At 41.1% G+C, this 27,830-nt stretch overlaps 1 protein-coding gene across 7 annotated transcripts; it reads left to right on the top strand.

Annotated features, from left to right (window-relative positions):
* Positions 1–2,890: 2,890 nt before the first annotated feature.
* On the top strand, positions 2,891–20,920 carry LOC104919556 (Scm polycomb group protein homolog 1). Of its 7 annotated transcripts, none has more exons than XM_010731604.3 (17): positions 4,168–4,271; positions 4,806–5,079; positions 6,701–6,768; positions 7,070–7,147; positions 7,397–7,467; positions 7,590–7,824; positions 8,305–8,393; positions 8,556–8,799; positions 14,086–14,330; positions 14,799–14,990; positions 15,608–15,734; positions 15,895–16,095; positions 16,316–16,486; positions 17,041–17,163; positions 19,051–19,179; positions 19,755–19,888; positions 20,023–20,920. In XM_010731604.3, the coding sequence occupies exons 3-17, from the start codon at positions 6,744–6,746 to the stop codon at positions 20,140–20,142; spliced, it is 2,184 nt and encodes a 727-aa protein (XP_010729906.1). In that variant the 5' UTR covers positions 4,168–4,271; positions 4,806–5,079; positions 6,701–6,743; the 3' UTR covers positions 20,143–20,920. The 7 variants fall into 7 exon arrangements, with proteins under 7 accessions (XP_027143005.1, XP_010729906.1, XP_019122778.1 ...); XM_019267233.2 differs by having other exon boundaries at positions 8,553–8,799; positions 14,089–14,330; XM_027287205.1 differs by having other exon boundaries at positions 8,553–8,799; positions 19,123–19,179.
* The last annotated feature ends 6,910 nt before the right edge of the window (positions 20,921–27,830 follow it).

The following is a 27,830-nucleotide window of genomic DNA, read 5'->3' as shown; positions in this document are numbered from 1 at the left end:
TGTACATTAGACTTACACATTGTCTTTGATTTACTCAGTAAAAATTCAAGTAAAAATAAAATGAGGTTAAGAATACAATATGTAATATGTAAGAACATCATTACAAACAATACCACCCAGAGAATACTAAGTTAATATTATTTCAGCTGAAATGTCAGAGGTCCTAACTCTTGCAGGATGGTTCAGAGTAAGTAATACATATTATAGCGTTTGTGCCTTCAAGTTTCAGGTTTATTCGTCATATGCAGGTTAACACAGGGTCAACAATGCAATGCAAAAAAAAATGCATGTTCTATACACTGTACATGTGACACGGTTGTGACAACTATATTCAAGTACTGAGTATTACTGTATAAATAGATATGAACATACTACATAAATAAGATATATTACACTATTTATAATATCGATAGTAAGAGTAAAGTGACGGGTAAAGGATATTGCACAGTGGTTGGTTGCATTTTGCAGACAGGGTAAAGTGACAGGTGTTCTAAAAAAGTATTGCACAACATTTCCAACGTGGTTCAGTAGCAGCAGTCATGGCTGACACATATTTTGCAGATGTGTTAGATTATGCATTCAAAAGTCTGATGACCTGGTAGTAAAAAAACTGTTGCATATACTACCACAGTTAGTATGTTTTATACTTATATAGCCTATATGTGTTTATGATTGATAAAAAAAAGTTAATGCATAATGGAATCATTTATTCTGTATATAGTTTGTGTCTAAAGTATCTTATTATTGCATATGAATGCTTGTAGTTTACTCAATATATCAATCAATTATTATGACAAAGCCACTCTAAAAAACTGCAATACTTGAAAACCGAATTTGCACTGTTACATATTTCATTTTTGATAGACCTCTCTATGTATACTGTAAATTCTGTCCATACTGCCATACGTATATTTATATTTATACTGATAATTCTGTTATACTGTGCCATATTGCCACACATACTCTGTATGTCCTGTACATGTGACAGCACTGACAATAAAGTTGACTTGACTTGACTTGAAAAAATTGGCGGACCCCCTACAGTCCCTCTGTGGACAGGAGTACGGTATAGGGGGGAAAAGTTAGGACAATTCCAAGGGCCCACGACTGACAGGGGGTCCAAAAAATAGGCCCTAAAAAATAGGTAAACACCAATATAAAATTATTAAACCATCATCGAGTATATATATTTCAAATATAATAATGAAATAAATTATCTCTTTGTTTTTACATGTTTTGGGCAGTAAAAATTTAATAAAAATGGCCTTCAGCACATTTTTATGGTGGCTTTTAATCTTGCATCAAATAGTGAACTGCACTGCATACTGTATGCAGACTTGCATGCATGTACAAGTCACCAGCAGTAAATATTGTGCTAGTACTAGTACTGAATTACAAGACGCAAAACAGTTGCAAGCCTTTAATTAGAGTTATGTAAAGCTTTTGATGGGATAGTTAGGTCCTAGAGATGTGGTGACAACGGCTGCACAGAGGAGGGGGCCCAATTAGATTTTTTTGTCATGGGGCCCAAAATTTCTGGTGGCGCCCCTGTCTGTGGACCCCTTAGGGGTCACGGACCCCTGGTTGAAGACCCCTGTATTAGTATGTAAGTACAGTAGATATTTTAGTATTGCAGTGTAAAAGTTAATATATAAAACATAATTGGGCTATCCTGGGGTTAAATCTATTTTTTTAAACATTTCATATTGTTTTCTCTTCTATTGTTTTATTTGCTCTGGAGGTGATTACTTGGCAGTGTTTAACTGTGTGGAATGGAAATAATACCAATTAAAGCTAAGTGACAGCATTTTAAGAGAGGTGATTTTGGAAGTTATAGTCGATGTTGTTTGTGTTTTTTTAATGTGCCCTCTGTTTATCAGTTACCATCTGCATATGCAGTTAATATATTTGATCTTTTAAAGTGTGAAAAAAGACACTTAAATCCTCATGTAGCACATTATTATTAGTGTGATGTGGGTCTCTTTTGTAGGACTGGTTGCCTACCATGCCTGGAGGCCAGCGAGCTACAAAGATTTCTGGTTTCTGTCTTTGAAATGCTGCGCAGTTTTACATGTGGCACATGTGCAAAAGTTTGTTTACTAGTGTGATAAGTTAACTGAGTTAATAAAAAATCTTACACTCTTAATTACCCTGTTATTAACCACTTAATATAAAGTTATAACACTCTTTTTTTTTTGGAAACCTGTAGACACAAACAAGCTCAGATATGCTGCATCTCCAGTGTCTATAGCTGTTGGGATGGAAACCATATGACTGAGCCGCTGATTAAAACAAAGAGGAGAGGTAGACTAGAGTTTTTTACTAGAATGATAAATTAATTGAGTTAATCACCCTGTTATTAACCCCTTAATATAAAGTTATAACACTCAAGCTTAGATATGCTGCATCTCCAGTGTCTATAGCTGTTCGGATGGAAACGTTTATATTGTGCAATGAGTTTGATTCAAAAGGAAGTTCATATACACTGTACATTAAGCCAGAGAGGCTCTTAAATCAATGTAATCAATAAAGGGACCCTAAATCTGAGTCAGATATGGAGTACCGTATCCTTAAAGACAGGAAACCATATGACTGAGCTGCTGATTAAAACAACCATACATATAGATTTGCATAGATTTGTAATGCAGGTAGTAAATGTACTAACTGAAGTTGTGTAACACTTACACCTTGTATTAAGGCTTTCCTATTGCATCAAATGGCAACATTTCTGTCATTTCTACAAAGAGATGTGACATGTCTGGTGTCTTTGAACTCTTTTGATCGTGACTACAATTCAAAATAATGTAATAAATTGTCGCAGCAACAACAGACAAGTGTCAGCAAGTTCCTATTTCACACAATTGTAACGACAGCTTTATTTCATTCTTGTTTTTTAGAGTGTGACTGTTGTGTTGTGAGCTTGGTCAGTATTGCTGGAGCATGAGGAAACCTGTGCCACAGAAAGGTAAGAGATTATTTTGCCGCTCTCTGTATGACAGCAGTATTTTTTCCAAATATTTCAAACAAACCAATGTAAGTTTTTTACTAGTGTGATAAGTTAATTAAGTTAATAAAACCTCTTACACTCTTAATCACCCTGTTATTAACCCCTTAATATAAAGTTATAACACTCTTGTAGACACAAACAAGCTCAGATATGCTGCATCTCCAGTGTCTATAGCTGTTGGGATGGAAACGTTTATATTGTGCAATGAGTTGAAATCAAAAGGAAGTTCATATTTACTGTACATTAAGCCAGAGAGGCTCTTGAATCAATGTAATCAATAAAGGGACCTCAAATCTGAGTCAGATATGGATTACCGTATCTCCAAAGACAGGAAACCATATGACTGAGCCACTGATTAAAACAAGGAGGAGAGGTAGACTAGAGTTTTTTTACTAGTGTGATAAGTTAATTGAGTTAATAAAAACTCTTACTCTTAATCACCCTGTTATTAACCCCTTAATATAAAGTTATAACACTCTTGTAGACACAAACAAGCTCAGATATGCTGCATCTCCAGTGTCTATAGCTGTTGGGATGGAAACGTTTAGATTGTGCAATGAGTTGAATTCAAAAGGAAGTTCATATTTACTGTACATTAAGCCAGAGAGGCTCATAAATCAATGTAATCAATAAAGGAACCCCAAATTTGAGTCAGATATGGATTAATCCATTGAAATATGGATTTCAATGCTGCTGCTGCACTATAATTTCCCAGCTTGGGATAAATAAAGTATATCTATCTATTACCGTATCTCTAAAGACAGGGAACCACATGACTGAGCCACTGATAGGTAGACTCCCGTCCATCAAATGGGAATATTCTCGATTCTCTTTATCGCATTGTTTTGTTTCCCCACGTTTCACCAAAATTCAGCCAGATATATTAACATATCTTTGTTAAGGTAAATAAGAAGACTGTACAGCCCGGCATATTAGTTAATTACCCTGTTATAATGTAAAGTTAGCCTTGGGTTAAAGCTTAAACATTTCATATTGTTGTCTTCCTCTCTTGCTTGTAATGCTGACGTCTGGCCACTAGGTGTCGTCGTTTCCCCCCTTCTATCTCCCTCTCTCTCTCTCTCCATCCCTCCAAAGCTTGCCCGTTTGTCTGACTTGACTGCCCGACAAGAAGTGTTGGCAAACACCCCCCCCCCCCCCCCCCTCCTCTCTCTCCCTCTCTCTCTCTCCTCATCGTGTAGACAAAAAATGGCGGACAAGCGCTAAACCCACATCAGAAACACACACACACACGTTACAAAGCAAGGTAAACATCCTCGGACCGACGACCGAGCAACGTCTCCTTCTTGTGGGCGCTCGGTTTCACCGCCGAGCCCGCCCGGCTGATCCTGCTGATGTTTATAATCAGGTCAACGAGCTAAGCGGAGCCACTTTTAGCATGCTAACCTTAGCATCCCGGGGGCAAAAGTGGGCATGTCTGTGTGTGTAGCCGTGCGTAGCATAGCATGCTGGGTATGGTGGTTGGCTGCTGCATGTGTGCGAGTTTTTTCTTGAATGATTTTTTAAAAAAACCTCAAGAGGTTGCCGCCAACGTACACCAACAAAAAAAAACACAAATTTAAGCGATGCTGTCCCGTAAATGAGCATGTAGCGCGCATGCAAATATTGTTTATGTGTGTGTGTGTGTGTGCGCCTTTCTCTCCATGTGTCGGCTTTGTGTTTTGAATGAAGCTCAACAAGCGTGAGACGCGATATTTCGGCTGTAAATAGGTGGAGACAGCGTGTACATGTGAATACGAGTGCTCTTAGCTTATAGACGTGTTTGTTTTGTTTTTTAAAGGAAGTCTCCGGGTTAGCAACAGGAGGAGAAAGACAGAGAGACAGGAGAAAAAGAGAAAGAGGGGGGGTACCTGCTGAGCTCTGATAACACCAGTCCTCCTGTCACTTCCCCCCCCCACACACACACAGACGGAAAAACAAGGAGCGGGCCGCTTTAATTTGGACGCCATCCCCCTTTTTTTGCGAAAGGGAAAAAGGCGCACTTCTATTGAAAAAGGAAATCATCCGGAGAGAGGAGAGGAGAGACGCTGCTGAAACGGTTATGAAGTTTTAAGGTAGGTGTGTTTATATATATAGGAACAATTTACCTCTGATTTATTTTTTATGTATATATATAACCTGCTTTCATAGTGTTTTTCTCTGCAGAGAGAGATGTCTAACTAACACAGGGTGCCAGGATTTACTAGTTTATGTTATTGCTCACATGTTTTTTACATATTTATTTTTGTATTGTTTGTTTTATGTCTGTGGACACTGCAAGACAAGAAGAGAAACAGCCACTTAAAGCACTTGTTATATCACTTTGACCTGTTGACCTGTTGTGTTGTGTCTGGATGGTAGTGTTGGTTTTGGGTTACAAACATGTGGCTCCTCTCGAAACTTGTAAACATTTTACATAAATTACAGTTTATTTCATCAAAAGGCAAAGTTTTATTTATTGCTTGCCAGTGTTTAACTGCGTGGAGTGGGAATAATAACAATTAAAGCTAAGTGACACTGACAGAGGTGATTTCGGAAGTTATAGTCGATGCTGTTTGTGTTTTTTTTTAATGTGCCCTCTGTTTATAATTATCTTTTAAAGTGTGAAAAAAAGACACTTAAATCCTCATGTAGCACGTTATTTTGTAGGACTGGTTGCCTCCCATGTCGACCCCCTGCCTGGAGGCCAGGGAGCTACAAAGATTTCTGGTTTCTGTCTTTGAAACGCTGTGCAGTTTTACATGTGGCACATGTGCAAGAGTTTTTACTAGTGTGATAAGTTAATTGAGTTAATAAAAACTCTTACACTCTTAATTACCCTGTTATTAACCCCTTAATGTAAAGTTATAACACTCTTTTTTTTTTTTGGAAACCTGTAGACACAAACAAGCTCAGATATGCTGCATCTCCAGTGTCTACAGCTGTTGGGATGGAAACGTTTATATTGTGCAGTGAGTTGAAGTTAAATGGAAGTTCATGTTCACTGTACATTAAGCCAGAGAGGGTCTTAAATCAATGTAATCAATAAAGGGACCCCAAATCTGAGTCAGATATGGATTACCGTATCTCCAAAGACAGGAAACCATATGGCTGAGCCGCTGATTAAGACAAGGAGGAGAGGTAGACTCCCGTCCATCAAATGGGAATATTCTCGATGTCTTTATCGCATTGTTTTGTTTCCCAGTTATATTATTTTTCAGCTTGTTCCGGCTTTGTTTAAAAGATATGATACTCCTATTACACTGAGTGGAATATTCAAGCCTGTGTTTTTATTTTACTCCATCAAATGGAAATATTCTCAATTCTCTTTATCGCATTTCGATATCGCAGTTTTGTTTCCCACGTTTCACCAAAATTCAGCCAGACATATTAACATATCTTTGTTAAGTTAAATAAGGAGGCTGTACAGCATGGACTTGTAATGCCCGGCATACTAGTGGGTCAGTGAGGTTTAAATGTACTAACTGAAGTTGTGTAACACTTACACCTTGTATTAGGGCATCAAATGCCAACATTTTAGATTCTGAGTGTCATTTCTACAAAGTGATGTGACATGTCTGGTGTCTTTGAACTGTTTTGATCATGACTACAATTCAAAATAATGTAAAAAATTGTCACAGCAACAACAGACAAGAGTCAGCAAGTTCCTATTTCACACAATTGTTACAACACCTTTATTTCATTCTTGTTTTTTAGAGTGTGACTGTTGTGTTGTGAGCTTGGTCAGTATTACTGGAGCATGAGGAAACCTGTGCCACAGAAAGGTAAGAGATTATTTTGCCGCTCTCTGTATGACAGCAGTATTTTTTCCAAATATTTCATACAAACAGGTATTCATCATAACTTGCAGGCAAAGCTGGAGTTCTGGCATATTTTAGTTTGAGTTCATTCCAACCAATCCCTTTGTTGTTGGTTTTTTCTTCTGTGTAGTCAGATTCATATATTATCTTGTAATAGGCCTGTAATGCCAGACAATTTCTTCTTGGAGCAGGTATTGCAAAGTACTGACTGATATGAAAATAACCCGTAGTTGAGAGCTTATTCTGTATTTCTTGGCTCTTCTAGCTATAGAGTGGAAAGATGCCAGAAGGATCAAGCATGCCCGGAGTGGACGGCCCTCCCGGGTGCCCTCACAGTACCAAGGTAAATAACCCACAGCAGCTGGTGATATATGAAGTAAGTTTTAGGCAATTCTAACAGGAAACAGTGCCCAAGGATTTGCCTGAGCTTTGTTGCATTAATCATCAAGACACACATGTTGCTAATTGATTTTAAGCCTTGTGTCTTTTTGTTGTTTCGTGTCAGAGGCCCACAAAACATTGCATTGCAAACATGAATTCATCCATGACTGGAATAACCAATTTTTTTGTTGCTCCTCTTGTTCTGCTACAGGACATTTCAGTTGGGAGAAATACCTGAAAGAGACGGGTGCCATTGCTGCACCCTCGTCTTGCTTCAGACAGGTGACCGAGATTGATAGTTGGTTAATTATATTTCATTCCTTTGAACTCTTTCTCCACTTGCTGCTATTAGGCTGCCACTCTCCCAACTAACGCTTGTCCACTTGTCTGCCGTCACCATCCAGAGCCTCACGCCTCCACTTAACGAGTTCAAGGCTGGGATGAAGCTGGAGGCTCAGGACCCGCGAAACACCACGTCTACGTGCATCGCCACAGTGGTGGGCCTGACAGGCTCGCGGCTGCGTCTGCGCTTGGATGGGTCCGACAACAAGAATGACTTCTGGCGCCTGGTGGACTCGTCGGAAATCCAACCAATTGGCAACTGCGAGAAGAACGGAGGCATGCTCCAGCCACCACTCGGTACGGACACAAAATACATGACATTATTTTAAATGTCTTCTACTGATATCTTTTCTCCTTTTCATCTTTTATGTCCTATTTTTAAATTTTGGCCACTAGGTGTCCAAAATTTAGGTGTGACTGACAGCACTGAACGTCAATGTCTCATGTTCATGCCGAGTTTCTAATACAGCTTACAGCTTAGAGAAAGACAAAAAAAGCACTGCTTACTGAGACTGTTGCCACAAAGTGTTTGACATTTAGACCGTCGGTTGGACAAGAAAAGACGTCACGATGATTGTCACTTCTTTAGCTGTCTTGTTCCACCAACGGTCTAAATGTCAAATATATTTTATTCATAGTAACATAAATCCAAGAAAAGCTGATAACTCAATTATCAAAATAGTTGCAGTTTCGTTCACTAATCATAGTGGTTCCATGATCAATGTCGCTTGGAGCTAAAGCTAGTGTAGTTCTAAAAGCAGTTGTCTTCTTCTTCAGGTTTCCGTCTCAATGCATCCTCCTGGCCCATGTTCCTTCTGAAAACACTAAACGGAGCTGAGATGGCACCGTCTCGCATCTTTCACAAGGTACCTGTACAGGCACACAGCTCACTCTGAAAAACTAGTTGGTGGTCTGACTGCCAAAAAGAGTATTTGGTTGATTTTACTGCACTTCCTTGTTACACATGCACATATACTAACACCTGCCAAACCTGACCCTCCTTTTTTCCCCTCTATGTTTCCCAGCAGGAGCCTCCTGCACCAGAGCAGAACTCCTTCCAGGTGGGCATGAAGCTGGAGGCGGTGGACCGTAAAAATCCCCACTTCATCTGCCCGGCAACAGTGGGCGCCTTGCGCGGCGTCGAGGTGCTGGTCACCTTCGATGGCTGGCGGGGGGCCTTTGACTACTACTGCCGCTATGACTCGCGTGACATCTTCCCCGTCGGCTGGTGCACCCTCACAGGAGACAACCTTCAGCCGCCTGGCACCAAAGGTCAGGACCTTAACAGTAGGCTGAAAGTTTCACGAAAAAGGCTGTCACATGTTTGTCATTTTATTAGCGTGTGCCCAATCATCCATATTACAAAAATCGTTCTGACATTCACACCCACTTAACAGAGACATTGATCAGCCATGAGAAAAGTTTAGGGTCTGAACTATTTTCAGACTGTACTCAATGACTTCTAGGTGTTTAAATCACAAGTTTAATCATGATACGATATTAAATCGATACGATATTTACTGATATTAAAGTCTGATGCAATACTTTCTGCGTTCAAGTTCAAACTAAAATCTGATTTGACAATTTTCATACTGAACTCTTCTAGACATTTAAATGATTTCATCAACGCTCTCTCATGTCTTTGCAATTGTGATGCCTCTGGTCAAAACTGGTAAGCAGGTGGCATTTGTTAACGCAAGCACAAAGGGCCAATGCAGTGTTTTTGTTTTTTGTATCCAGCCAGGTCCATCGTGTTTCCTGAATATCTTATCTCGTAATAACATTCTTTGGGTAGAAAATAAACTTTGTCTGTAGCTCCGTCTCTTCTCTGAAATCCAAAATATTTTCAAACAGCTGATTTATTCCTTAGAGGGGAGTAGACATCCTCATCGTCTTTTCCTTGGCTGCTTGCCATTATCTGTCTGCCATCAGAACTATTTGAATGTTTAGGAAGGAGGTGCTTTTGGACTGAAATGGAGACACAGACATGCCATAGGGATTCCAAAATAAAGGCGCATCTTTAAAGATGATGATACGGCTCAATGTCATCGCTTTGCATCAGTTATATAGTATCATTGATCAGTGAATCGATACACTGATCCAGATTGATAATATACCCCTAATGTCTGTTGTCTGTTTGTCACATACAAAGAATCTGCCGTGGTGTTTTGGTGCATAACAAACATAAACATAAGTAGAGAATATAAATAAAACACAAGTATTAAAACATCAGGAAGCCTAGATAAAAAAAAAAAATTACAAAAACTTGAAGAAAAAAAATTAGATAACACATAAATAATATTTTATTTTATTGAAAAGAGCTGAACATGTGCAAGATAGTAATCCAAAGAAGATGAACGTTGGTGTAACACATGGAGTGCTACACAATCAATGCCAGCTTGGTTAACATGTCGTACAAACTAGTTCTGTGTGAGCATAACTCGACCTTTAGTGGTGTCCGGCCGTGCAGATCATTTTGGTTTTATTTGTTAAGTTTTATCCTACATACAGTATGTCTCTGAGATTTCGGCCTCCACTGCTGTAAAATGGAGGTAAATTTTTGTTTGTGGTGTTCACAGCCTTTAAAAACTGACCCTGTTCCTCTGGATGAAAACACAGGGGGACTGCGTGTTCTGTAGATTCACACTGTCAACAGTTTTTATTTCATTTCCTCAGTAGAAAGTGGTGCCAATGAATTGTCCTTGTTTCTGGAACACTGAAGATAGATATTTCAATACCCCAACATGTAAAAAAAAAAACAACAACAAATCTGTCTGCATGGCTGTTTACCCCTAGAGCTGAGATGAGGAAATTGATTTTTTGTTGCACTTTTACACTTACACACTCTTGTGGCCCACACACACACACACACACACACCGTATTTTCACTTATTTCCATGATTGGATGTCTTTTCAGGACAGTGGAAAAGTGTGTACAAAGTGTGTTTGTTTGGCATGTTTTCTTATAACTTAGATGTAGAGATTGGTCACAAAAATCCCAGCTCCAGCCAACTTTAACCTGAGCAGAGGTTTAATCAGTGAGGTCAACTGAAAACTTTAAGAGCTTTAAAAGGAGGTTTATAACTATACAGGGCTCTTTACATACATTACATGTACGTTGCTATGTAAGACATGTTACTATGTGAGACATATTTTTATTTATGCTATTTGTACACCAGGAATTGAATTTAACAATCCACGACTGTCAGCAAAAACACAACTTTACAGCCTTCGTAAGGTTTTTGTCGTGGGATTGCATCACGCTGAAAGATGACGCTTTTATTTTGTCGACTTCCTGTATGTTTACATCCATGCTGATACAATCTGAAAACTTTGTACAGTGAAATGAGCCCTTTTGTGGTCAAAGAGTACACATTTTAGACATTTAGTGGTGTAATTTCTTCCTTTTAAATCCAAGAACTGATGGAAATGTTTCCACAATAATGAGTAGACTTCATGTTCTACTGGAGTTTGCTGTTACTTTCATGTTGTTATTTGTGGGTTTGTTTGGCGAATCACAGTTTGCAGTCTTGTTGTTGGAATTACATCATACGCCCGAAGGCGATATGATGTAGAAAACATCCTTGTTAATTTGTTATTTCAAATTCCTGATGGTGTTGAATCTCTCTCCACATAACCTGTTCTTTTGAACTGAGCGATAAAGTAGACGTGTCTGACACAATCTGACGAGGAGCAGTACAGGAGTTATAACTATGTTAACTTCCTCAACATGAGCCGGAGCCAGAGCTGGGAACCAGAGTAAGCAATTTGTTATCCAAAACTACCTAAAAGGAAGAAGTGGATAGAAGGGTTATCAGCAACAGGGTCAGCTGTACTCATCTGGTAAAATCCACAGTATGTGAAGGAGTGGAAAAGGAAGGAGGGAAATGGGGGAGGCAGGACATGTCTTTGTAGCCTGCTAGTGTTTTATGAAGGCCTGGCTCCCAACCAGTTGGCAGAGCGAGGGCCATGACGTGGTTGAAGCGAGCCTGGAGTGCCCCTCCACAGGCCTCTCGCTGGCACCACGGCTAGCAGTCTGATCAGATGCCTCGTAGAGAATCGGGCTAAGAGAGGGGATAGACACAAAGAGAAAAGACAGACATGCTGTGAAAGGTGGACTGTTTACATTCTCAGCAGATGGTGGGAGGAGAGAAGAAGAGAAGGGAGGAAAAAAGAAAGAGAAGGGAGGAGCAACGCAGAGGAAGAGTGGTAGAGGAGGACAGGGCAAGAGGAGAGGGTGAATCTCAGGACAGCTGTGCAGACAACCACACACTTTTGACTTTTTGTTTGGGCGAGAGAGAGGTGAGTAAAGATGAATGAAGTTACCGAAATGCAGCCAGAGTGAAGCACTTGAGCAGTTATGTTCCTGTAATATGAATCTGGTAGTGGTGGCTTTGTGAACTCAATGAACTCAGTGCACCCGGCCGAGAGAGAGAGAGAGAGGAAAAGAGAGTTTGCTTGTTACGCGTTTGTTTGGCCGTATTTACAAGGACTGTCATTGATCAATGAGCATGTAACCTCGAGCTCCTTAAACCTTTCAAACACATTACGTGGGATTCGTCCAATCTGTGTCGGATCAATCAGGCTTCTTGCTTCTTTCTCTTTTTTTTTTTTTTTTTTTTTTTTTCTTTTTTTGTTTGGTTTTCTTAGCTTCACAGTTGCTCCCCTATGAAAAGTAGCAGGTTGAGCTTTGCATTGATCCGTGTGCTCGCGTGAAAGTGTGTTTAATAAATACAGCCCCATGAGCCAAGACCTGCGTTAATGAATGTGGCTGCTCCTCTTGTAAATCTGTCTGAGTTGATCCAGGATGAATACCAGTGCATTTAAGCTTATGTGTGTTTGTGTGTATAGACTTGCAGGTGCATGTGAAGCCAGTTATCCGGGCTATACTGTGGTTCTTTCTTCTGTGTTTTTTCATGCACACATTCTTGATATTTTGCCAGCTGTGTTGGCTTATATGAAGTACACTGGTTACTTGGTTGTTTTTATTTATTCAATATACAGTGGGCCCTCACTCTGGATGATTTAATCATGTGCATGTTCCCACAGTAGTTCCATGTGATTTCTGAAATGCTCCCTATCGTGAAAGGAAAGGGTGTGCGTGTGTGTGAGTTCAAGGGTGAGAGTGTGAGGGATACATTTTAAGACCGTCTCGCAGCTGACAGCAGCTTGCTTCTTTATTAAGGTGTTCACAAGTTTCTTTTCTTTTTATTATTCTTCCCAGCAGGGACTTGAATATGGACCCAAGGAAAATGATCTTGAATTGCCTCTGTGCTTTCTTTCAAAAGGACTACTTCCCCTTTTGCCTGATATCTTGTTTTTCCTCTGCTTGATCTTTATATTTAGTCAGAGTTAGGGATCATGGTTTATGCAGGTAGCGCCTGTTTGTCTGATTTATTTAAAAAAATATTTTCTAGCTTACTTTTAGCGTCATCTGGCCTTGCAGGTGGTTATTGGTGTTTATTTGTTTTTGAGATATCATTCTGGGAGTGGAATTTTGTTTGCGGTAAAATTGAAAAGTCGCCATGAAATTGAAACAGAGTATTTATTCTTCCTAAAGTATAAACTAAATTCCATTCTTCTCATTCGTATTAACAAGTTTCTCAATACTTAGACAAAGAAAGCTCAAATTTCGTGCATGAGAAGACACTATTGGAGCTTAGTAGAAAATGTGTTTTGTTATGTGGATGAACCAGCCTTTCATATTACAAGAGTAAGTACTCTGATTACCACGGGGATGTCTTACTGTCATGATTAAATTAATTCAGTCACATTGTCACATCTAATCCTACAGGAGACTACTTGACTTGACTATAGAGAAATCATTTTGCAGTGAGTGAATCAGTTCCGTGACTTTATTTATATGCAGGAAAAAAAGCAAACGACTAAACCCTTTGAGTCTACCGAATGGTTAAAAATCGCAGAATGAGCTTTCCTATGACTCTAAAGCACACTATAGTCCGCGAGATGTAGAGCGGTGTCCTCAGGCTCATAACCGAGGAAAGGAAGTTCAAGTGAGGAGAAATGTTTTCGCTGCCGAGAATGTTTGACCTTCTCTGCTGCTGTGCAGCTGCGAGAAGCTTGAGCTCAGGTGTGAGGAACAGTCTGGATTTAGTTTGTGCATTCGATTTTTTGGTTTTCTTTTTTTCAAGGTTTGATGCAGCATGTTGTGAAATTGAAATGCCGTTCATCATCTGTGAACAGTGTTCAGAGCACAGGTGAATGAGGGTAATACTTGATGGGCCACATTTGTGCACGAGTGTATAACGTCTTCTTGTTTGGTTGCTGCTGTGGTCAAACGGGGACAACGCTTAAGGCTTGTTGGATGTGTGCGCAGTCAGTGTTATTGAATACTCACATTGATGAGGAAGTATTTTTCTAAACTCACAAATGCAATTAATAAAAACTCTGACTGTGCAAACATTATTACACTTCTCTGTACCCCCTGTGATCAAACGTGGAGCCTGGAGCTATAATTCTTAATTCAGCTTTTTTTTATTCAACTCCTCTTTTCTTGTGTGTGTGTGTGTGTGTGTGCGCCCATCGTTTCCCTTTCAGTAGTTTTGCCTAAGAGCCTTGCGGCACTGACAGACGGGAGCGTGGAGAGCCCAGCCATGCACCCCACCCCCACGGTGGGCAGACCTCCAGGTCAACGAGGACGCAAGCCAGGCCGCAGGAAAACCAAGGTGACGGGGCCCTGGAGTCAGAAGGGTTCAGCGCTGGGACCACAGAGCATCCAGCCAGGCAAAGGCCTGGAGCCCATCAAGGTCCCCAAGAAACGAGGCCCCAAGCCTGGCAGTAAGGTCAGTATGGTTGGGTTAGTCAGAGACCGATGCTTGTCTCTTAATTGCAGGATCAGTTCACCCAAATTACAGTAAAACAACAACGTATTTTCGGGAGGCACGATGCTGCAGTGGTTAGCACTGTCGCCTCACAGTTTCCTGGTATGAACCCTCAGCCAACCTTTCTGTGTGGAGTCTACATGGATCCTCTCCAGCTTCCTCCCACAGTCCAAAAACATGCAGGTTAATAGGGGTGAATATGAGCGTGAATGGTTCTTTCTCATGTGTCAGCCTTGTGATGAACTGACAACCCTGCCTCGCCCATTGTAAGCTGGGATCGGCTCCAGCCCCTCGTGACCCTGATAAAGAAAAGCATCAGCCACAGTGTTCAAGTTGGATGCATGTAGACATAGTAGAACATCACAACATATCGAGTTTGAGTCCACTCGATGACTCCTGTGTCCTCTTCTCTCTGCTCTTTGTTTACAGCTGGGCTGGGCAAAGAGAGCAGGCTGGCTGGAGGATGCTATGGCTGGCCCAGGACGGCCAGTGACAGGACCAGGGCGAACCAGAGGCAGACTGCCTGCCAACTGGACACAGAGGATAGCTCTGCAGCAAGCCCAGACTCAGGCAGAACCTATCAAGATCCCAAAGAAACGAGGGCCCAAGCCTGGCAGCAAGGTAGCCGTCCAGTACATACACATCAACACAAATCACTGGAGCGCAGAATGCCAAATTTCAGCATCTGTCTGCATGATGAGGTTATCTAATGTGTGTCATTCATTTTGGACCACATAATACATCATCTGTTAACATTTCTGTTTATCAGCTGCTTTACATGGACAAGTTGTTTAGTCTGAAACTGGCTCAGAATCAAAGAAAAGATGTGTTAGTGAGGCAGATCGAGCTGGTTTAAATTTCAAAGGCACCTACGGTTCCAAAAGCACAGCGGTTGTCCACGACAAATGTTGATCAGCATTCAGTTTGTATGCTGGCAAAGCAGGTAGCTGCACTCATCAGGTCCCAATAATGTGCTGAGGAGAGATTTATGAAACAACTCGGCTGATGAATGAGTTCTCCTTTTGATCTTGATTTTGTTTTCTCATGTTGCAGCGTGTTACATTTACAGGAAGGCACTTTGCTTTGTGATCACACGTATGAGAATAACGACTAAGCACATCACGAGACTCACATCTGGTGCTGTGTTATGAACTGGTCTGATCAAATGTGCCCACAGGGATGAACCAGTTAAGAGACAAATGCTGTAAAATGTCTGAATGCGTGTTTTTGTTGTACAGAGAAAACCACGCGTGGTACCTAATCCAGTCCCCACGTCTCCTACCAGCAGCACCCCAGAGCCCGACACCAGCACTGTGCCTCTGGACAATGCTACCATCCCCAACTCTGCACTACAGGCTCCCACAGGTACACAACATCCACAGACCTGGACGTACCGCAGATCATTATTGTTATATATGTAGGACTATCCGTCACGCAATCTAAGTGGTTAAAAGGTTCAAAATAAGCGTAGTGTTTTTTTTTATTTAGTTACAAATTCATTCAACCTCTTCTTGTTTACCCCTAGTTTGTGTTTACCTAAACAAATACGGCAAGGTGGGACCCCATTTGGACCAACGGCGTATCCAGCAGCTCCCGGACCACTTTGGGCCAGGACGGGCCTCTTCGGTACTTCAGCAGTGTGTTCAGGCTTGTGTGGACTCTGCACACAACCAGGGCACGGTCTTCTCCTGCCTCAAGTCTGGACAAGGAGGCGAAGTCATTTCAGGTGGCAATTTTCTCTCTCTCACTCCCCCCTCACTCCTCCTTGGGGAATGTTTGCTTTATTGTGGCATTGTCATATCTTTTGTTCCGTTAGATCAGAATGTGGTGCTGTTGTTATGTGTCAATTCTGTTGATAGAACATGTTGCTTTTCCTCGTTTTTGCACGTCAAAACACTGCACACGTCATTGATCCTCTCTTCTTTGCTCCTGTTTGTCCCGTCTAGCCTTCTTTGACCAGCAGCAGCGCACCCTGACCCTGCCCACGGTCAGCAGTGTCACCTACGTCCTCCGCTTCCTGGAAAAACTCTGCCACAACCTTCACTGCGACCCTTTGTTTGGCAGCCAGCCTGTAGCCAGAGGAGGTCTGCACTACGACAGTCACACGTACACTACAGGTCAGTACTGTGTGACACATTTTATATAGATTTAATTCAAACTTAATGCCTTAATGAACCAATGAACCTTTAGGACACAAGTATTAGACCTAGGAGATAAAAAACTCCCTACAGCAAAAGCACGTCTGTTTGCTTCTCTCATGGGGACATGAGTAAGCTTCTAAATACTCAAGAGAGGTGCACCACATGCCTCTCCGGGGTGTCTCCAGTATGTTTACACTGCTGTACAAAATAACATATTGAAATGTGGGAAACATTAACGTTTCTAATTTGATGTCTAGAGTTTATATTTTTGGAAGCAAGATAAATCAGACATTAGACATTTTGTTGGCTACCAGCGGTTATTATTTATTAATTTACTGGAGTGAAGGAACAGTTCATCTTTGCCACGTTGATTACTGTGTCCATCATTCATCCTACAAGTCAAAACCCTGATCACGAAGGAGGTTAACGAGAGTGCAATCAAATGACATACACTCTGGTCAACTTATCACATCTGTATCTCTATCTCCTCTGCCTGTATCAACTGTTTCCTCCGTCTGTGTTGATGTTAGAGAGGAGAAGTTTTGGAGACAGCTTGACGACAGGCCCAGGTCGAGGCACAAAGCGGTTCCTCCAGGACTTCAACAGTCCCTTACCTCAGAAACTGGCCAAAATCTCCCGGCACTCCACGGACGGTATGCTGCTTTTTTTTTTATATCTGCCCTGTGCCTCATTATTCTGAAAAGGGGACGATGTCCTGCTTGTTTTTAATAAAACAGTTAAATATGAACGTCGGTATTATTAGTAGTTAGACAGCCCTGTTTCCAAAAAGGTTGGCTCGCTGTGAAATGTAAATAGCAACCAAATGTGCAAAACATTGAAACCCAAGACAATTCATCAAACACTGAAATTCAGAAGTTTTATTATTTTTGGAAAATCATATGCCTATCTTGAATTGGCTGCCAGCAACATGTTTAGAAAAAAGCTGGGACAGTGGCACCAAAGATGGAAAAAGTTGTCAAAAGCTAAAAGAAAACACCTCGTGGAATGTCTCTCAGTTAATGAGGTTAATATATAAAAAGATCATCACAGGGAGGCCGAGGCTTTCTGAAGTAAAGACAGGGAGAACGACTGCGCTGACAAATAGTGCAACAATTTCTAAATATTGTTTTTAACTCTCTACAGTACAAAATATCATTAAAAGACTGCCCACAAAGATGGCACCACATCAAAAGTAGATTCTATTGTGGACATCACTGCATGGGCTGAGGAACACTTCCAAAAACCATCGTCGGTGAACACAGTTTGTCACTGTATCCAAAAGTGCAAGTTGAAACTCTACCACGTTAAGAGGATACTGTATAGAAACCTGATCCAGAAACACAGCTGCCCTATGTGGGCCAGAGCTCATTTAAAATGTTCTGAGGCAGTGGAAAATTTGAAATTTGTTGCATCCTCTGTGCTAAAGAGGAGAGTGATCATCTGTGTTTCTATCAGCAGACCGTTCAAAAGACATAAATTGTGATGGTATGGGGGGTCCATTAGTGCATGTAGCATGAGTAACATGCACCATTAATGCAGGTTTGGGAGCAACATATACATATGGACCACAGGGGAAGCCCTGCTTATTTTAGCAAGACAATCCCAAACCACATTCTGTATTTCAACAGCATGGCTCATAGTAAAAAAAAGGAGTCCGGGTGCTAAAAATGTTTGGTACGTGATGAGACATAAAATACGACAAAAGAGGACCCCGAACTGTTGAGCAGCTGAAATCCTACACCAAGCAAGAATGGGAAACGTTCCACTTTCAAGATTACAGCATTTGGTCTCCTCAGTTCCCAGACGCTCACAGAGTGTTGTTAGAAGAAGAGGTGATGCAACACGGTGGTAAACATGACCCCGTGCCAATGTTTTTTTCTTTTAAACATGTTGCTGGCATCATATTCAAAATGTGCATATTACATTCCAGAAACAATAAAATATCAGTTTCAGCATTTGATTAGTGGTTTCAATCTTTTGCACATCATCGCATTTAGTTTCTTTTCACATTTTACACAGTGTGCTTTTTTTTGTTTTTTTGGAAACGGTTGGATAAGCAGCGGCTCTCAACTCCGATTCTGCACCACATTTTATGAGACATTTCTAATAATCACCTCCTCTGAGTTGTCCACTAAATCCTTATAGAAGCTTATAAAAGGAGGCAGTAAAACAGAAGAAGCTCTTGGCTCAGGGGCGAGTGGTATTAAGTTCCGGGAGGGGGGGTAGGAGGTTAATCATTTAATCATCTTTCAATTTCCTTAGATTTTAATTAAATTAATGGAATATTTGAAGAGATTTATGTAAAAGGGCCTTTCACTTTTACAGGCCAGAACACACAGTCAAATCATTGTCATGCTTTCTGAGGGTTAGAGGCGATATCACTGTGTGTATAGTATATCCTGAGAATAAGTCAGCCAGTTGAATTCCTTTTGTGTAGCATTTTAGTCACTGTATATTTATATTTGATGTATCTTATTTGTTATCTTAAAGCCTCCCTGTCTTTATTCTGTCTCACTGGCGAGTCTTCCGTTGTCTTTCAGGTGAGTCTTTTGAGAACAGTGTTACCGTATCCGAGCACTTAAAGAAGAGCCCTCTCTCTCCAAACTCTACAGTACAAGCTACCAGCCAGAGGTCTTCCTCCAAGCTGCTGCATCATAACAACTCTACAGGTAAGACAAGACACCGGTACAGGAAATATTGTCGCCGTCTACGTTGACTGTCTCTTGTTTCACTGTAGTGTTTTTATTGCTACAAAGTGGCCGTCCGGACTAAAAACCGTCCTTCAAGAAACAGCGAGACAGTGAATTTCAATAACGTCGAGTTTGTGTAACAAATCCACGAGGCTTACGAGGCAAACTGTAGCAACACAATGGTCACATTATAAAGTAATCTAGCAGGAATGTCCCCTTGCACATACTGGAGCCCTCTGCTTCATCGCTGGAAAGATCCCATTCAAATGGTGCAGAAGTTATATATTTACAAGATGAATAATAGCAAAAGATTTAAAGCTGTTAAACCCCCGACTGTTCAAATTACTTCAAGGGATATGAAGGCAGATATATTTCGGGGTTCAGTTGAGCTAGGGTCGCTTCAACCACTGTAAATATTCTTTTCCTGAACAGTACTGTGATATGGTTGGTGGATCACAGCGAAAAGTTTGATGTAACATAACAGTACAGGGTTAGGGTTAGGGTTAGGTGAAATACCAGATGTTTCATTTGAATTTGCGCTTTTGCTCTTCCAGGCTCGGCCAGTTTCCGGGAGAGCCCGAGACCCAGCGGCCAAGACCCCAACCTGTGGACAGTGGAGGACGTCATGCAGTATATCAGACATATCGACCCAGTGTTGGCCCCACATGCTGACCTTTTCAGAAAACATGTATGTATTCTCTCATAATGGGGAAGAAGATGCCCCCCACAAAAAATTGATATGTATACATTTCAGTTAACTCGGTGAACAGCTTCGTAAAGGAAACAGTCCTTAAAGTATTCCCTTCCTCCCCTCTGCTACAGGAAATTGACGGCAAAGCACTCCTGTTGCTGCGTAGCGACATGATGATGAAATACATGGGCTTGAAGCTCGGCCCCGCCCTCAAACTCACCTTCCACATCGACAAGCTCAAACGGGCTTGACGGGGTCAGCCGACCGGTCGTAGCCTTCCAAAGGACTGAACTCCAAACCATCCATCCTCCCTGTTATAGGATCAGTATATAATGCACTGCATACCGGACATGTTCTGACCATTTACCTGTAGCAGCTTCCATCAGACCATATCTGGTATTATATACCCCTGTCCTGACCTCATCCAATGAGGAATGTTTATTTTTGTGTAGCACAATCCAGCCCTAAGGCAGCATGGGATATGTAGGATTACCCACTTGTCCGTCATCTGTTTTGCATTTCAGCATAACTTGAAGAGTCATAATGTGGCCATTTTAACTGTAAAAGGCTTTTTTTTGGCCAACTTTTATTACGTTACATTTATTCTGTACATTTCATATTTTGTACTTCATGGATATATGGACTTGTATTTTTTGCCTTTTTCAATGGTTTGTGTGGGATATGTTAAAAAGAAAGAAAACCCTAAAGGAAGAAAAGAAAACACTACATTCATCCCAATAGCTGGGGATGCTTCTGATTAACGTCTCTGTTTGAGGCATAATTTTGCAACTGCAACAGTATGATTTATGGGGAGGGGGGGGAAACATGTTTTATGAAAGGAAAAAAAAACTTTATTCTGAAAATACTGCCATGAGAAAATCTGTTTCTTTTCTCTTATTCTGGATGTTGTTTACAATGCCTTGTCTTGTCTTTGTTATTTGTACTTTTTTAATTTTTTATACTATATTATTAGAGTTCCTACATGGAGAGCCCTATCATACTTAACATTGTTCAATAAATATATAATAATGAACTGTTGGTTTATTTATTCTGTGCTTTATTGTTCTGTGGTGTCGACATTTTAAACCTTTAATTTGTGATTACAACTTGTTTACACTCCACTACATAAAATGGTTTGTTCGGTAATTGATTAATTGATTTAAGAATATGTTATCCCTTTAAATTGCCTGACCTTTTCATGAAAGGTAGGTTTGACATTTTGAGGTTTTTCTTTAACTGAACCGACAGATTAATTCAATTATTCACAATTTTACATTAAAGGTTACATTTAGTTGCCATTTACTGTATTATTGTTTCATTTTCAGTCATTTACCAACAGAGGGCAGCACAGCCTTGCATACCTTTTTGCGGTCACGTCTCCTTGCTGTTTCTCCTTGGGATTCACTGACATGCACTGCCATGGGTGGCCATATCTCCATCTGGTAGACTCAGCATGATAATCTCACTGATATTTTTACACCATGTTAAGATGACTTATGGTTATCAGCATTTTGTTGCTCCATTGTTAGTGTCTCCTGTGTTGCCGTGTGGCTATTTTCACATATTTTCCAGTATTTAAAGACCCTCTTCTTTCATGTGTGTGTGTGTGTGTGTGTGTATATATATATATATATATATATAAATATATATATATATATATATAGAATTATGGGAACCTATTGTTCATGCTGTTTCTGGTAAATATTGCTGTCATTGTTTCTTTCAGTACGTCGAGTGGGCTATTAGGCTTGTGGGCACAGAATTACTGTCTACTGAAGCAGCTCGACACAAAACAGAAAAACCTAACCACATCCTCTTAGTGAAAACAGGAAAACATATCACGCAGGGTTGAAAAACAGTGACCAAACCCACTGATTCTAACTGAAATGGATGAGTATGAATGCATGTCTGTGTGTGAGAGCATATGACACATGCACACAATCTGTGCTGTGTTTGTGTGTTATGCTCAGGCACATGTGACAAGCTCAGAGCTCGTGGCTGATGCCTGTGCTTGTTGATGTGTAATAGTAGCCAAAGTGTTGTGCATGAAGCCAGTGCTATTTATAGAAATAACAGCTCCTTGTGCTGCATATTGTGTTAGTGAAGGTTGTGAAGTGAGTTTTTACTTCAGCTCCTAACACCACAGTGGGATTTTTTATCAGGTGGCATTCTTGTTTTGCTGATTGAGCAGTGTGTTCTGGCCTTTAAGTAGAAAGGTGAATATTCGGTATTACTGGCTTGGTTCTCTGTAAACAGACAAGCGAGATTTATTATCTTTACTGTTATGACATACAGTGGAATTGAGTATGTCTGGGAAATTCTCCCCCTGATATTTACCAACAATGCTGTGCAATGCCCCTGAGTCACCCGCTGGTCCCCCCCCAACAGTCAAACACCATGTAAAGCAGCGAGACAGTTTCAGTATGTATGAAAGGAAGCATTGCGGGCTTGCAGATCAGTCATAACTGTGAGAGAGAAAAAAAAACGACTTTCTCAGGTTTTTGCTTCAGGTGTTATGGCATTGCCATTATTCTCTGCAGAAGCAGTCTGGCATGTAGCACTCTGCAGAAAAGTGTGGGCACAGTTAGAGAGAAATAATAGAGAAAGGTGGTTAGTCCACCAACTTTTCTCCAGCTGATACTAGAATTCCCAGCATGCCTTCGAGCTGTCAATTGAGGTGCTCTCTGTGGGGGTGAGAGTCCTGCTTGGCCTTGGATCCTGTTGTGCCTATGAAAGGCCCGAGGCTTTGGTTATAAAAGAATGGACTTGAATTTGTTTTGTCAGGTTGATCTTTAGAAGATGCTTCTAGATTGTACATCGTGTCCTGGTTTATAATGCATTATGTGCGTAAACCGAATCAGTGGTTTAAAAAGTCAGTGGCATTACCCTCAGAAGAAGCCATCTCCCCCTTAGTTCACTTGAATTCTTGGATGCCTATAGGATCATTTGATCCCATAAACTCTCAATAATCAAGTCAACATACCCTAATATTGCTGTTGGACTTAACTCCAGACAACAACAAATACATAAGGTCTGTCCAAAGACATAATAATCTCTGAACTACCTTTAACAAAGCTCATATTTAGGTTATTCTATGTAATCTCCTTTTGATAACTAAAGTAATACTTTTTACTTACATCCACTGAGCCTCCCCTGAAACTGTTTGGAAACCCCTTCCCCCCCTGGAGAGGCCTGCCTCCTAATTTAAAAACCTCTGATCTAAATGCTTCAAGAATTGTGAGTACACAGTATTTTTTATTTTTTGCAATGCAGCAACTTCCACGCAACATTCTGCAGCATAGGACACTTTTGTCTGTTACCGGTCAATCGTAGGACAAAAACCTCTGAGGGTTTATATAACCATATAATGAGGGATGGAAAAAGAAAATGTGATCACCGCTCAGAGAAACCATAACATGCAAAGGAAGAAGACCCGGAGATCTGCTCAGTTTGCTCGTCTCCAGTGACTTCTGATTGAGAGATAATATCTGCTAAGATCTCTGTCTCAACAGCCCTTACCACCCCCCCCAAACACACTCACCCTGTCAGTCCCATGCCTACAGATGGTGTGGGCTGGGCTAATGTCAGGATTTTCCTGCAAGGAAAATGTTGGTCACATGGCAGCATGGGTATTATCTATCCAGAAGTGAAAAGAAAGTCGCATATAAACACACGAAAAACCACAAACACAGAAAGGCGTAGGTATAACAAATGACGTGCAAATGGTTTCCCTTGGCATTAACACATTGATGTAACAGTATATGGAGATTTCACCAGCAGGATAATACTTACAAAGCCTGACAAGAAGTACTCTCTTGTATTAATTCCACCCCCAGCCTATAGCCTGTTACTCTGTCTTTGGTAGCATGTGCATGCCACTGTCACCAGCTTAGCACGCAGGCTTAAAGCCCTGCACCCAAAGACGCTGTGTACAGAACATAGCTTGTGCTAATACTGTTTCTCTCTCTATTCTAACCTCCGAAACCAGCCAGGCCAAATCATTTCCCTGCTCACGTTAAACAGGCCACCGTCAAAATAAAAGTGAGCACAACAATATGGCATTCTGAAACAGCCTTGCAACAAACCACTGCCTTTGTAAAGCTTATAATGTTCAATCTTTGTTCAGACTGCCAAAGTCACCTCTACATTATATTGTACAGAGAGTAACAACAGGAACAGCATGGTTGATTTAACACATCGGGGGGGTTGTTTTGGATTTGTATTACATTGCACAAGTGTTAAATGTTAGTGTGTCCTTGGAATCTGCTAAATAATAAAAGTTGTTTGTGTTTCTATGGCTGAATGTGTTTGAATTACACAATAAAATCTTTTCTATCTGTTAATTCATGCGGTTAAAAGACTAACAAATAAAAAAACACACTAAACAACATTTTACCCAGGGTTGTTACCAGTTCAGCTCTACAGTATATGTGCTGACATCGGGGTTAACTTTCTGCCACTCTTGTGAAACCGCAGTTCTGCTCAGTTTGGCTCAACTGTCTAAATCACACAACCCTTAAATATTTACCACCTTTAGACATTGTTGGGACACATCGGTGTGTTTGAGCTGGCTCGACGGAGAAGTGTCAGCTGTGTGCAGGAAAATAAATTATTTACACCCACCCCCCCCCCTTCTACTTCAAAGAGCTTGGCAAACCATTCAACCCCAGATTTAGGGAGGAGGGGGTCGGAGGAGGAGTTGCCAGTCACTAGGCAACCTCTGTGTCACCTGCCCCGACATGCCAAAATCAGCCACTTACCTCTGGAGGCTGCATTCACAAGGTACACGACTGCATTTAAAAGCCTCCTCAGCTGGATTCATATGGAAAACAAAACAAGTACTGAGGCACAGTTCAACTATGTGTGGCTCCAGGAAAGAAAGTGTGATGTGATTATACTGCTTTTTCCCCCCTCCCTCATGTGGGATAGAGGAAGAGTTTTGTTGCTTAGAAGACGCTGAGCTGAACGCAACGCTGCAACAAATGATGTTTTTTCAAAGAAAGCCTTTGTATTGAAATATCTATGATGTGTTGCTTTTATGACGGATAGGGAGGAGCGGCGTCCAATAAGACTACGGATCAAGTGAAGAGAGAGGACGACTGATCGGTTAGAAAATGAAGAAGTTCTGCTTGAGCAGCATGTCCACTGAATGAACTCTGCCCTGTGGGATCTGCTGTTTATTTACTCCCTGCCAGCACACACACACACACACACACACACATACACATGCACACACAAGTTTGACACAAAACATGCATTAAAAAAAACCCCTCCAAACTCTCTTGTTAAAGCAGGACAAGTTCAAACATGTGTCCTCTTCACATAATATTCATAAACACTGAGATGGAAACATGCCCCTTGTTGTCAATAAATAACTCATCCACTCATCTGGGAAACTTCAGTTTCTCTCTCTGTCTTTCTCACTTTCACTTTATATATATATATATATATACACACTTTACAGTTATGCACAGTGGGGGATTCTTGTTTTTTTTTTATCTCAGAATTAGCACTCGAATGAAAGATAACGCTCTGTTTAGTCACACCGTTTCGACATTACAAATCGCCAGTGCTTGTTTCATAACTAACATCTTCTGCATGATCTCTGAGTGACGGGATTTTCTCATTTATTCGGATCCTACCGTAATCTACCAACACACTGTAGGTGTAAGGATCACAATGACCATAGATGAGACATAAATCCTTTATCTTCCCCCCCCAGGCTCCACATTGATACTGAGGTATCCCTGTTAGCCTGTTTGATCAGGTTGTGTGCTGATGGTGTGAGTGTGTGTGCATGTGAAGACCTGGCCATGCGTGACAACAGCAAATGACCACCTATCCATCATTGGCACTAGGGCCTGAGATTACTATGAGCTCAGGCTTGGCACCAGCTGGACCGAAGCCTGCCGAGGGAAAACTAGACATAATACATAAGACATAATATACAGATATATAGTACAGGAGAGAGGAATGTAATCTGGATTTGCATTTAGCATGTCATGTGTGATGTTTATTGAAGGATTTTCCATGGAATCATAAAAGTGTTGTGGGAAAACCCAGCTAAGAAATCCCCGAAAACTAGAACACTAGAACAAAAAAAAAAATACCTCCACCTCATTTCTAATTGTAAGCTGGAGAGATCCTTCACTCTAACCTCACCTCACCTCTCGTCTCTTTCACTATGCTTCTCTGCTTCACTATCAGAATGTGGCTTTTGGTTTCTGACTTATATTGAGAGAACAAGCAAGCTGCCACAGGAAGACACTGTTGTCTGGAGCAGTTTTGCTGTGGGTGGGCTGAAAACGAGAGAGTAAGAAAAACAGAAGTAACTGTAAACGTCTTCTAGTGTCCCACCCTGCTTAGCCCCGCGTCTAGACTGGCCTCTGCGAGGCGGGCGGCAGTCATAACAAGGGATTGAGAGAGCAAACATGGCTGTTTAGCGTCGTTGGCCATTTGTCTATGGAGTCACAATCAAGAAAACAAAACCTCTGCATTTAATTGGGGCTAAACAAGGAGCTCGCAGTGCAGTGTACAATTATGAGATATATGAGGAGACAGAGTTCTGACAATGTGCCAACACGCCCCATGTGCCACACACCAGAAGACCATCTCACCAGATTGGCACTGAGCAAGGGACCTGCAACCGTTACTAAGCACTGTGCCAAGGCTGTTGGCCTACTTATGGGCCATTCTCTTGATAGTGTCAAGCCAAGAAAACACACACACACACACACCATCGAGCGAGTCTTTGTTGCTTGAAACAAGCGTGCATTTAGGCCAAGATATTTCAGTTTAGATCATCCCTGATAACAGGTTTCAAATTGAACATCAGTCTTTAACACAATTGGACTAATGAGAATAGATAAGGCCGCGGGAGCAGAGTTAACTCCAATATTGAGCAATCAGCAAACACTATTCCTGGTTGTGAGCAACCGCAGTGCTCTCATTTTTCCCCCTTGTTACTCGTGATGCCGCTAAAGATGCCTTTGTTGACAATGATGAAAAGCTAAATGTGGTGATGCCATTCCCAACATGACCTCAATCAAGCGTTTTCGTAGCCCGGAGGCACAAAACAATCCAAAAAAACTCAGCCACCGCAGAGAATCTCTTTACCCTCATTTTATAATGAACGCAATTAGAGGAAAATTGTATTACTCCTCCAACTTGGCTGTGGCTTAGACTGGAGTGGGGTTGTTTTGAATTTGTATGTCATTTGTTCAAAGTTATTGTTTGGAGTAAATAGTGGGTTTCTCTCACCATCCACTGGGAGAGCTGGGAAAAAGGCAGCAATGTCTTTTGAGTCAGGGCTTACAAGCTTTAAGTCAGTTAAACCCCCATCAAGGTAAGCATTCTTTGGTCATTCTCACCTCCCCCAACCACACACACACACACACACACACACTACTCTTTACACACAGTAAAGCAACAAATGTGCTGCAGAGAAACCAGATATTTAAATGCTGATGCTTTTTCCTAAGGTGCCAGCCTTTGAGTAAATATTTTACCATTACTGTAATTATTTTCACAACCTACAATGTCAGTGCGTGGTATTTGCTTAGATAAATAACAAGAAAGGAAATGTTGAATAGTAAATATCATTTAGATATCACTACCTGGAGATGTCACATTAGACACTGACATAGAAAACAGCTTGTCTTTTGCAAGCCAGCAGAGAAATGTTCACGTCAATCATGCCCCTATCAGTGACACTGTGCCTTTTTAGAGATGAAAATGTCAAATTGAAGAAAAGATAGGATACTGAAAACCCAGGAGATCCCGAGTAGAGGATACATCCTTCTCAAAAAAGCAGAAATATTGTATCTGTTTAAACATTTCCATCCCAGACTTAAGAGAAACTGAGGTTTCCCTTCAACCACAGGTTAACTAAAGTACTTAGCTCTCAGATGCCTAGGGGAAGAGAACTGTGCAATGAATG

The sequence above is a fragment of the Larimichthys crocea genome, chromosome XIII (assembly GCF_000972845.2).
Source record: "Larimichthys crocea isolate SSNF chromosome XIII, L_crocea_2.0, whole genome shotgun sequence".
In the NCBI taxonomy this organism is placed as follows: Eukaryota; Metazoa; Chordata; class Actinopteri; family Sciaenidae; genus Larimichthys; species Larimichthys crocea.
The sequence above is the reverse complement of the archived record's forward strand: the minus strand, read 5'-3'. Positions and strand labels throughout refer to the sequence as shown.

Bases quoted from the DNA above. Each gene is read 5' to 3' on its own strand.
- LOC104919556 (XM_027287204.1), top strand. From the start codon at position 2,941: ATGAGGAAACCTGTGCCACAGAAAG. The intron at 2,966-7,069 runs GTAAGAGATTAT...TGGCTCTTCTAG, and splicing joins GAAACCTGTGCCACAGAAAG to CTATAGAGTGGAAAGATGCC. The intron at 7,825-8,304 runs GTACGGACACAA...CTTCTTCTTCAG, and splicing joins CATGCTCCAGCCACCACTCG to GTTTCCGTCTCAATGCATCC.